The 10,887-nt window shown below is 36.3% G+C and overlaps 2 protein-coding genes across 4 annotated transcripts; both read left to right on the top strand.

Moving 5' to 3' along the window:
* The first annotated feature begins 362 nt into the window (after nt 1-362).
* On the top strand, nt 363-3,016 carry LOC111805749 (Ribosomal L18p/L5e family protein). Of its 3 annotated transcripts, none has more exons than XM_023690968.2 (3): nt 363-697; nt 1,039-1,185; nt 2,519-3,016. In XM_023690968.2, exons 2-3 carry the CDS (start codon nt 1,075-1,077, stop codon nt 2,969-2,971), a joined length of 564 nt encoding a protein of 187 aa, XP_023546736.1. In that variant the 5' UTR covers nt 363-697; nt 1,039-1,074; the 3' UTR covers nt 2,972-3,016. The 3 variants fall into 3 exon arrangements, with proteins under 3 accessions (XP_023546736.1, XP_023546735.1, XP_086984247.1); XM_023690967.2 differs by having other exon boundaries at nt 1,016-1,185; XM_087128121.1 differs by lacking the exons at nt 363-697; nt 1,039-1,185 and adding an exon at nt 1,200-2,263.
* Nucleotides 3,017-3,977: 961 nt separating this feature from the next.
* Nucleotides 3,978-10,282, top strand: LOC111805746 (uncharacterized). Its single transcript, XM_023690965.2, has 4 exons — nt 3,978-4,137; nt 7,663-8,799; nt 8,895-9,011; nt 9,108-10,282. Exons 2-4 carry the CDS (start codon nt 7,666-7,668, stop codon nt 9,942-9,944), a joined length of 2,088 nt encoding a protein of 695 aa, XP_023546733.1. The 5' UTR covers nt 3,978-4,137; nt 7,663-7,665; the 3' UTR covers nt 9,945-10,282.
* The last annotated feature ends 605 nt before the right edge of the window (nt 10,283-10,887 follow it).

Here is a 10,887-nt window from a genome sequence, read left to right as displayed (position 1 = left end):
GCACAAAAATAATGTTGACAAATGCACAAATTAACCACACCATTTCAAAACTCATAATTTTGAACAAAAATTTTTGCTTTAATTTTGTGTGTCTCTAAATTTTATTAATTCATATCATATATATGTTTTTATATTCAAACATTTATATGATACTTTGAGTGATAACTCATTAAAAAATTAAAATTAATAGTACTTTTTAAAATTAAAAGATGTAATTTGATAAAATTAAAAATTTAGAATGAAAAGTGATTTAAGGGACAAATTTTCAAATTTTTTTAAACAAGTAATTATAAAGGAAATTAATTTAAAAATGAAATATTAGCCCTAATTATAAAATATTGGACTTCAATCCGAAAATATGAGATTGTTGTAATGTAACAAAATGGAAACCCTAATTTATGAATTGAGACTCGAGAGACCTAAAGGGCTATAAGGAACCAAATCGAACAAAGGTGAAGTGCTGGTGAAAATGGCGAGGAGACGGGCTGCATCAATCTTTGTTCTTTTACATATTGGTCTCTCTTTTCTTAGCTTTTGAGCCAAAATCAACCGCGCTGATCTTCGCTTTCTCTCCCGTTTAATTTGTCTCTCAACGAACTGGCAGCTGATCGTTAACTTGTTGCAGAAGCTGTGGAAGAAGTTTGAATTATTGAAGAAATTTGTTTCGCCATTCTCCCCTTCATTTTTATCCTATTGGGTATTCTCTATCAGCTCCTCATATTAATTTCTTTGTTTTCTTGATGGGGTTTTGGTTATGGATTGCCAATAATGCACGTAACTTGTTCGGATTCATGGCTTCTTCCATTTGTTACTCGCTTTTGATATTTGAAATGTTCGATAGAAGGAATTATGTATTGCCTGCTAACTGTTCGACAAAATGCCTCATAGAGGTTGAATCTGTATGTGTGTTCTTCCGTGATGAATTTAAGCCTTCTCCAGTGTACTCGATGTTTATTTAGTAGTTTAATCCGTTTATTTACTCCTGAGATACTTCATGTGATTTGGGTGCTCATAGGAGTTGAAATCGGGTTCTTTCAGTACAAAAGCGGGGTTGGCTAGTAGAAGGAGGAAAAGATGTTGAAACACTTGCTTGGAAACATGCGGAAACATGCGGTTTGTGCATGTGAAGTAAACAGGGCCAGGCCTTATTTGTTTGTGCCAACAAGTGACTTTCATAAGGGGGAGGTAAGAATTTCTTCCCTTAGTTATCTGTATGTTTGTTTTTAAATGTACATATTATTTTTTCTAATAAGCAAAACCTCCAAAATAAGATACTACACGCAATACATCTTCAAAATCACAATATTTCACTCTTTGCATAATTTACATAATGAGGTAACATAGACTTTCACCAAAAAGGAATTTTACCCAGTAGTAATTTACTGGATTGAATAGTTTTGAAAAGCTTTGGATGGATCACAAGGAGGAGCCATATGAAGCTTGATTGATTCAAAGGTTTCTTCCCATGAGGAGCATTTGTTGTCAAAGATCTTCTTCTAAAACCAAATTCCCTTTGGTACTTGACAATTTTGATCCAAAGAATCCAAGCTTTTCCTTCGCCACCGTGACTGCTTAAGGAACCGTATATGTTACTTCTAGCTTTAGCACTGAAACTAATGGCCTAATCTCTTACAGATAACTTAAGAGATACCTCCCAGAAGCTTTACATAGGAGCTGGGAGTTCATAGAATTTAGGATATGGATACCATATCATCCACTACGAGTTGACCCAATAATCATATAGCGAAGTTGTTATCTTAGATGTTGTAATGGCTAACAAGGGCTTTAGCCTAGTCTTTTTCGGTTTTCTTGTTTCGGTTATTGGTTTCTTGTTTTTGTGAGGAACAGGCTTGTTAGTTAGTTGTCGACTTGTGGCGGATTCTCTTAGTCGTTTTTTATAGCTGTTATTGTAGTTAGTTAGGTTGCTGGACATTATCTCCTATAAACTGGGGGTCTTACCAAAGGTGCAAGGAAAATTTCAGAAAACTAATGAAGATTTCTACGCCTTTGTAACGGAATTACATCTAAGACATCTATGAGGTGTCAACTTCAAACTAGGTAACTAGAATTATAAATATTCTACGAGTTTTCAATATCAACTGTCGAGAGCTTCTGTGAGATCCTACATTGGTTGGGGAGGAGAACGAAACATTCTTTATAAGGGTGTGAGATCCTACATTAGTAGACGAGTGAAAGCCAGGAAAGGAAAGCTCAAAGAGGACAATATATGCTAGCGGCGGACTTGGGCCGTTACAGCTTCACGGTAATCCTTATATAAGTTTTGCCTAGGACACCAACAATGATAGAGAAATCACATATTCAAATTTAATCAATATTTGCATCCCTATATCCTCTTATTGGCTACTCTTTTGACTTCTACATGAATGTCCTCACATGATGTTATCCCAGAAGTTTTGATCACAGATAATCATCATTTTCATACTGCTTAAATGAATCCATCTTTGCATTAGAAAAATTACTTGCCCAGATTTATAAACCTTTGATTACTCTATCACAGGCTCATTATGCACCCAGAAGTTTCTTTGGTGTGGAGGACTTCGTCGACGATGATAATAGTCGGCCATACACATACCAAAAGGGGAAGAAATCCAAAAATCCAAAAAAGCACATATCATTCAAACAACGGACGGTAGCCTACATGGAGCCATTTACACTCGACGTGTTCATCTCGAAGCGGTTTGTTTCAGCATCGCTCACGCACAGGGTGACTTGTAAACAAGTTGCAGTTGCAGGTACGAACTCGAAAGATATCAAAGCTGTTCTTCAGTCTCGTTCGGACATTCCTGCTTGTTTGGCTGTAGGCCGTATTTTATCTGAGAGGGCTAAAGAAGCTGATGTTTATACTGCTAGTTATACTCCTAGAGAGAGAGATAAATTTGAAGGCAAAATAAGAGCTGTGGTTCAGTCTCTTATTGATAATGGGATTGATGTAAAAATCTATCTGGAGTAAACAACCAATTATCCTTTTGAAATAACACTTTGGATTCTTCATTAATGCTCTTCTGAATCTTCTATTTAGGTGTTTTATTATATCAAGGTTTCGATACGGTGTGGTTTGTAGCGTTTGTTTCCGACCATCCAAGGGGAATACTCGAATCCTAACGATGAAAACTTAATAACTTAAAATCCTCGCACTCTTAGCGAAACCTCTCTAGAAATTATTATAGGTGAGATTTACGCGAAATATTTCTAATCGCGCATTATAATCCTATTTTGCCTCTCTAGAGATTAGTACGGGTGAGATTTAGTGCATTATAATCCTATTTTGGTGTTGGGTTTCATTTCGTTACGCGAAATATTTATCCTTATTTTGGTGTCTGTACTTTGGGTTTCATTTTGTTACGTGAAATATTTATAATTGCGCTTTATTTTGGTGTCTATACTTTGAGTTTTATTTCTTTATTTTGTCATTATTCGTTGTAATTCTATTTTGGTGTCTGTACTTTGGGTATTTCTTTATTTTGTCATTATTCGTTGTAATTCTATTTTGGTGTCTGTACTTTGGGTTTTATTTCGTTTTTGTCTGTGTCTTAAATTTAGTAATTTAATTTTTTAAAAAAATTTATTTAATAATAATATTATTTTCATAACATTAAATGACACTATGTGGATGTATTTTTCAAAAGTTATAAACAAAAGATATTTTAATCAATATTTTATAAAATTTTAAGAAAATATTTTGTAAATAAATTATTAAAATAAGGTAATAAGGTAAAATATATTGAATTTTAAAAATTATCTAATAATTTTACAAAATTCCAATTTTTTTATCTAATAAATTTCTAAATTTTATAATTTTGTATCGGTTAAATCCTCAATCTATTTTACATTTTTTAAAATTTATAAATGACTATTTAATAGATAAATTGTTTTTTAATATTTATAAATTTTTTATTAATGACGTAATTAATATTAAACATAAAGAGATATAGAGATATATTAGGTTTTTAAAAGTTGGAAGAATATAATAATTCCCTCTTTTCTTTTCTCCGACAGATTTAGTTGCATTGAAAAGCAATCGACGGAACACGAAATCCCCATCTCTCTTCATCGTTCATCGTTTCCAGATTATCGGTTCTCTTCTCAGATCGCTCTCTATTTTCGTCGGCTTCCCAGGTACTCGCTAGCGTCTCTTATCTCTATCTGCGAGTTTTTGTTGATCTTTGTTAGCTTGCCGAGAGAGAGAGAGAGAGAGAGTGGGGGTAATGAGATGGAGCTGGAATTGCCTGATGTTTGGTGTTTTCGTTGCGGGAAATGGGAGTTGTATGTTTGGTGTTTTTGGCTTGGTTCTTTGCACGTAACTTCTGGTTCAGAATTTAGGGTTTTGTAATTGTATATATATTTGTTTATGCCAGGGCTTTGTAATTTGGATTAGAGCAAGCTATGGTTGCTCGATAAGTTAGGTCGATTACTTGTAGTTACATATATATTGGGTTCATTTGGCTCGAGAAGAGTATTGTGGTTTTTCTGGGTATTTAGGGCATTAGATTCTAGGCGTGGAGCCTGGCAGCAGTTGTTTGAAAATTTTTATAAGTTTTTTCCTCTTCTGATTGTCTTTTATTCTTCATTTTTAGCAATTGGAGTTCTTTTCTCTATTTGTAATTTTTATATTGTTTTGTTTTTTATGGTCTATTTTCCTCTAGAATGAAGCCTTCTTCTTCATGTGTGAACATTTATCTGCTGTCTCTACTGTAAAGATATAGCTTCCAAAAATTTTCTTCCTTTGATAGAAGTGGACTAGGAACCATCAATGGTGAAAGAAAGTACTTCTCTTAGTATTTCCACCGAAATATTCCATGATTTTTCTATTAAGAGACAAAAGAAAGCTCACCTTGACAGAGCGACTGTTGGAATCCAAACAACTGCTAGTCTCGTTAGTTCTTCTATTAGCAACCCCCTCTTCGGAAATCTCTTGAAACACCTGAAGCAACCTTTTAGAATATATATATAAAAGGCAAGGCGGTACTATGAGAATGAATTGGACTAAAAGTTGTTAAACCTGGAAATTTTAGGCATACACTATATTAGGAATAAAAAAAAAAAAAAAAAAAGAGAAAGAAGTCTACAGCTTGTTTGGGGAATACTGTTATTTATGTTGATAGTATGGATATGGCTGATTTTAAGTACTGTTTTTAATTTTGCTTATGGAGGAATCTGTTGGGAGGAGCCAAAGGTAGATTTTCTAAAGCTTGAGATGCACTAAAGTGCAGTAGTCCTATAGGGCTGTGCAGTGCATGCTTCTTTTTTAGTTTATTATTTATTATTCTTTTAAAACTTTTTTTTGGCAAGCATGTTGTGTTTAAGTTACACTAAATATATTTGTAGATGTACATATACATAATAGTAAACATCCAATGAGGGTTATTGTTTAGCTGCTATGCAGATACACTGCTATTTCTATGTATAAAAAAAATACATTAACGCAGAGCCTTGGGGGAAGAATTTTACTGGGAAAATTGGAATTATTGGAAATTTGCAGCAAGGGTTATCGTATGGCTGTTATGGAAGAAGCATAATCAAAGAAGCTTTTAAAACAGGATATCTTCGTTGGATAGACTTTGGGACTATGTAAAGCATACAACTATTTGGTGGTGCTCAAACCACACAAAATTCTTTTTTAGCCTCCTCAAGATAACAAATTATTGGCAGTCCTTGATTGCCTGGTTTCTTTCTAGGTGTGGTCATCTACTCCTTGGCCCGTAGGATGCACGCTAAAAATAACAATAATAAAAATTCAAGGTATATCAAAGAAGCAGCACGAAGAACTTAGAAATGCAAAGAAGAACCGCAAATGAGTATTGTCACAAACCCTTGTTGCATTGTTTAAGTACTGCTGCCATTGGGAATTTACGTTCGTTAGGGGATTGAAAAAATAAATACTAGGTTTTTGCTTAGTATTCTTTTTTTCCTAAAAGAAAAATAAAAATTATAGAGAAGCTTTTGAGACGTGCACCTTTGCTAGGCCTCAAGAACCAGCACCTCTCCCTCTAACCATAGGTAAGGCGCACACCTCCCTAATGCAAAGAATTGAAGAAGAAATGAAAAGAAAAAAATGTGAAGGAGATAGAGAGAAGAGGTCTATAGTGAATGGGTATCGCTTCAAACCCTTGTTGTGTTTAAGTACGGCCAAGGGGGGATTGGATAAAACGCAAGGGTTTTGTATTTCGGGATATTTATTATAATAAAATAGAAGTAATTAAGAAGCCATTTGAGGTTAGGGCCTCAAGAGAACACAGCTCCCTGATGCCAAGATCTAGAGAAGAAATGAGAAGAAATAATGTAAAGGAGATGGAGGAGAGGTCTACCGTGAATGGGTATTGCCACAAGCCCTTGTTGTGTTGTATAAGTATGACTACCAATGGGTATCACACCCGTAAGGGGATTATGGGCATGAAAAAAATAAAAGCAAGGATTTTTGCATATAGGGATATTTTTCTTTAAAAAAAAAGGTTAAATGTAACCGCCCAAGCCCACCGCTAGCAGATATTGTCCTCTTTGGGCTTTCCCTCAAGGTTTTAAAATGCGTCTGCTAGGGAGAGGTTTCCACACCCTTATAAGCAATGCTTCGTTTCCCTTTCCAACCGATATGGGATCTCACAATCTAGCCCCTTGGGGGCCCAGCGTCCTCTCTGGCACACCGCCCGATGTCTGGCTCTGATACCATCTATGACAGCCCAAGTCCACTGCTAGCGGATATTGTCCTCTTTGAGCTTTCCCTTCTAGGCTTCCCCGCAAGGTTTTAAAACATGTCTACTATGGAGAGGGTCTAGCCCTACTCCGACCAGTGCCTTGCACCGTTCGGTGACTAGCTCTGATACCATTTGTAATAGCCCAAGCCCACCACTAGCAGATATTGTCCTCTTTGGGTTTCCCTTTAAGGTTTTAAAAAGTGTCTACTAGGGAGAGGTTTCTAGACCCTTATAAGCAATGCTTCATTCTCCTCTCCAACCGATGTGGGATCTGTCAAATGTGTCAGGGGTCCGAATAACTATGTCCTATCTCCATAGTAGAACGTGTTTTAAAACCTTGAGGGGAAGTCCAAATGGCATAACTCAAAGAGGACCATATCCGCTAGCGGTGGGCTTGGGCTGTTACATTAAAATAATTCGGAAATGCCAAGGCGCTAATGTTACGCCTCTTGAAGTACATGCCGCAAGGGAGCTTTTAAAGAGATAAAAGTTTATAACGCTGAAAGAGGCCTTCGATAAGTCGGCTAAATTTGGAAATGCCATTTATCTCATACTACTCTTTTGATGCATAAATCAATGGTTTAGAAAGAAAAAAAAAAAAAAAAAAGTTCTCATATTGAGTTCAAAAAGTGCCATGTCTAAAAAAAAACTTATTGGCATCGAGCGTAAGGGAATACTAGATGTTTGGTAATTTCTCGTCTGACGAGAATAAAAGATCCCATTGAAGCGGCTAATTGCACATCTGGTAGCACAAATTGCATAGTACTGGCCAAAGAGTGTTCAATACTCATTATATTTGGTGATTTATCTGCATGACTGCACCCTTGATTTGTATTGAAGACTCCTTCCACTTGATTTTTGCATCTATCTTTTACTTCCTTTGATGAGAGAGTTTGAAAAAGGAATACGATGTGTAGCAATTTTGACTCTGGCATTATGTAAATGTGAGTAGATCATGAAACAAGATTCAAATATGGAAGCTGATTCTGCTCTGCCTGAATCTGAGGAGAAGGAAGTTGGTAGATCTGATGTACAGAAAACTGAGGGAAATGTTGAAGAGCTCTCAACAGAACATGAAGGTAAGAAGAAAGAAGCCGCATCTTCGGCAGTGCAAGAAGATAGCAAAATGAAAGAAGACTTTCCTGCAGAACAAGTAGATGACATGAAAGAAGCTGTGACTGAAGTTGGGAACACGACTGAAGCTGAGAAGTCTGCTGAAAAGTGCATTGGAGAAGGGTCGCATAAAAAGAAAACTGTAAAACATTTGAAGGTAAAACGAAAAATTATAAAGAAATCCCCAGCTAGCGGTATGTTGAAGAAAAAAAAGGTACAGGCTGAGCAGGAAGACGACAAAAAGGAAAAAGAGGTTCCTGTAGCTCAAGAAGTGGGAGAAACTCTTGAAGCTCAGAATCCCACTGAAAATTCCAGCAAACCAGCGTCAAAGATGAAGAATAATAAAGATTTGAAGGTGAAAAGGAAAATTCTAAAGAAATCTCCAGGCAGCAGTCAACAGACTTGTAAGCTTCAGAGTAGTCCTAAGGTTCAAGTCAGAAAGAAACTGGAGAATAATAAGAGTTTGTTGCAGGTAAATGGGGAAGGTAGTGAAAAAAAGGTCGAAGATATCGAGAAGCCTAACCAAAAGGAAAATATTAATAGAAGTATCTCGAAAGAGGAGCGTATGGAAAAGGGTGAAGAGACTTTTGCTAGGCATAAACGTAATTCTGAGCTTAAAAATAGAATAAAAGAAGGGAAGAATACAGGGAAGGCTGGTTCTTCAGATAAGAGCATAAAAAATCAGAAAAGGAAAGAAAAGGATAGAGCGCAAAAAAGTCGAAGAGATGATAAAAACAAAGAAAATCTTGGTGGATTGATTTTCATGTGCAGTGCAAAAACAAAGCCAGATTGTTTTCACTACAACTTAATGGGTGTTTCTGCTGGCAAACTGGATGTTGTCTTGGCAATCAAACCTGGATTGAAGCTTTTTCTCTATGATTTTGATCTCAAGCTTCTATATGGAATTTATGAAGCATCCTCTTCCGGTGGCATGAAACTTGAGCCAAAGGCTTTTAATGGGGCATTCCCTGCTCAGGTTCAAGTTTTGTTGTTAGCTATAATAAACTACTCCCGAAACTCTTCTTTTCATCTGCTTGGGATAATTTCTCAATTACAAAATTGAAATTTCAGGTGCGGTTCAAGGTTTACAAGGATTGTTTTCCACTACCTGAGAACATTTTCAAGAAGGCTATCCAAGAGAATTATTATGAGAAGCACAAGTTCAAAGCTGAACTCTCTGTTAAACAGGTGGATGTGTCAGGTTTCTTCTGCTAGCTTGGGTTTTCAAAAGCACTCTTAAATTTATTTTTCCCTGTGATGACATTGTAGGATTTCATCTTTCAGGTTAGGAAGCTCTCAGATCTTTTCCGACCAGTTGGACTCCACTCGAGTTCTGCTCCTGTTCGGTCTAGGGATAGAAATGTTCATGGGGAAGTTAAAGACATTCGGTTTAGTAACTCTAAGTCCAAGGGTGGTGATACCAGGAAATACCATTTGTCATCTCATGGAAGGGATCGACACCGAGAAGAGGCACCTAGACATAGAGAGGAAGTTCCTCGTGATTTTTACCCAAACGAAAAGGACTATCGAACTTATGATCTCCGGGAAGAGAGAAGAAATTTAGATCCTGTGCCTCGGCCTTCTTTAGAAACATACCACAGAGATCATGATAGGGACTATCAAGTTAGACATCTAGAGCTCAGATACAGGGATGATGTCTCTGCACACGCACAGAGGGAAATAGTTCGCAAGGATCATGTATACTTTAATGGAAAAGATTATCCAGTTTACAGTATTGATTCTAGACCTCAAATATCACCTCCTAGATCAATATCTGCTAGTGGTTCAGAACGCAATGCCTATGATTTGATTTACACTCGTCAATATGGCCTTCCTTCAACCAATCCATATCTGCCTCCTTCAACCAATCCATATCTGCAACCTTCAACCGATCCATACCTGCCTCTTTCAACCGATCCATACCTGCTTCCTTCAATGACGGACAAACCAGCCGCCCCTCCAACTTATTCAAGAAGTTATGTTACTGGTATTGAGCCCATGAGACATGCCATTGGTGCTCCATCACATTACAATGAGATGCATCTTGACAATGTGGGAAGTGATATGATGCCGGTATCATCGCGGTACTCATTTCCAGGTCCATCGTTCTCGTATCGCTAACCGTAGTATCCATTCTTAAGGTTCGTCTGGAATTCCATGTAGCACAGGAACTTCGTTTGAGAATCAAATTATTGTCTCAGACTCACTGTGCAGTTGGAGTTTATCTTACCTTATTGGTAATGATGGGAAAGTGGGTTTTGGCTGTTATTGGATCGTCGGTGAGTGCTTACTTGGAAGATTGCTCTATGAACTGGCGATCTTAATCGTTGTTGCACCTCTTTCCGACGCGTTGTTAAGTTGTAACAATATGGATGAAGACAGAATTTGAGAATGGTTACAATTAGATTTGATGAAAATCTTGAATCGGTTAAAAATGTCTATATCGACGATGTTATTTACGTGGCACAATCGTTTTCACCAGTTAAATTTCTATAAACACTAGCTAGTTACGTAAATTTTATAGGTTTCTAATGCTACTTAGATAAGTGATTATTCGTCGGATTCAAATTTCGTTCCATAAATGTCAAATTTAGTCCCTTATTTTTTGAAGTGTTCATTTTGGTCTAAGGTTCTGAAATTTCAATACAAATTTTCTTCAGTTTGCCCTAAATCTAGATCTTCATGCTAGGAATTATCAATTGTCTCTTAAAGGATAGAAAGTTATACATCTGAGGTGAGGCTTGGAGACATGGGGAGAAAACTTCTCATGATTTGAACCTTGAGACATCATATGTTCCCTCTTTATTTCTTTTTCGAGTTTCTTTTTCGAGTTTTAACATGTCGAGAGAAAAAAAATGTTCACTCAAAACAAATTTTCGAGAGATCATTGAACTACTACATCATCATTTTATTTTGGAGTATTTTCAAATATATTTATGATTTATTAGTAGTACGTAAATTTCCCTCATATAATTTTCCAACCATTCAAAGGGTTTTAATGAAAAAGAAATTAGAATGAAAATGTGCCGGTTGAATGTTGAAAATTTCTTATCTGATTTTAACA

The sequence above is a fragment of the Cucurbita pepo genome, chromosome 11 (assembly GCF_057944985.1).
Source record: "Cucurbita pepo subsp. pepo isolate OVF chromosome 11, ASM5794498v1, whole genome shotgun sequence".
NCBI classification, from domain to species: Eukaryota; Viridiplantae; Streptophyta; class Magnoliopsida; order Cucurbitales; family Cucurbitaceae; genus Cucurbita; species Cucurbita pepo.
The sequence above is the reverse complement of the archived record's forward strand: the minus strand, read 5'-3'. Positions and strand labels throughout refer to the sequence as shown.

Coding starts and splice junctions, on each gene's coding strand:
- LOC111805749 (XM_023690968.2), top strand. CDS start 1,075: ATGTTGAAACACTTGCTTGGAAACATGCGGAAACATGCGGTTTGTGCA. Junction 1,186..2,518: donor GTGACTTTCATAAGGGGGAG/GTAAGAATTTCT, acceptor ACTCTATCACAG/GCTCATTATGCACCCAGAAG.
- LOC111805746 (XM_023690965.2), top strand. CDS start 7,666: ATGAAACAAGATTCAAATATGGAAGCTGATTCTGCTCTGCCTGAATCT. Junction 8,800..8,894: donor ATGGGGCATTCCCTGCTCAG/GTTCAAGTTTTG, acceptor TTGAAATTTCAG/GTGCGGTTCAAGGTTTACAA. Junction 9,012..9,107: donor CTGAACTCTCTGTTAAACAG/GTGGATGTGTCA, acceptor TTCATCTTTCAG/GTTAGGAAGCTCTCAGATCT.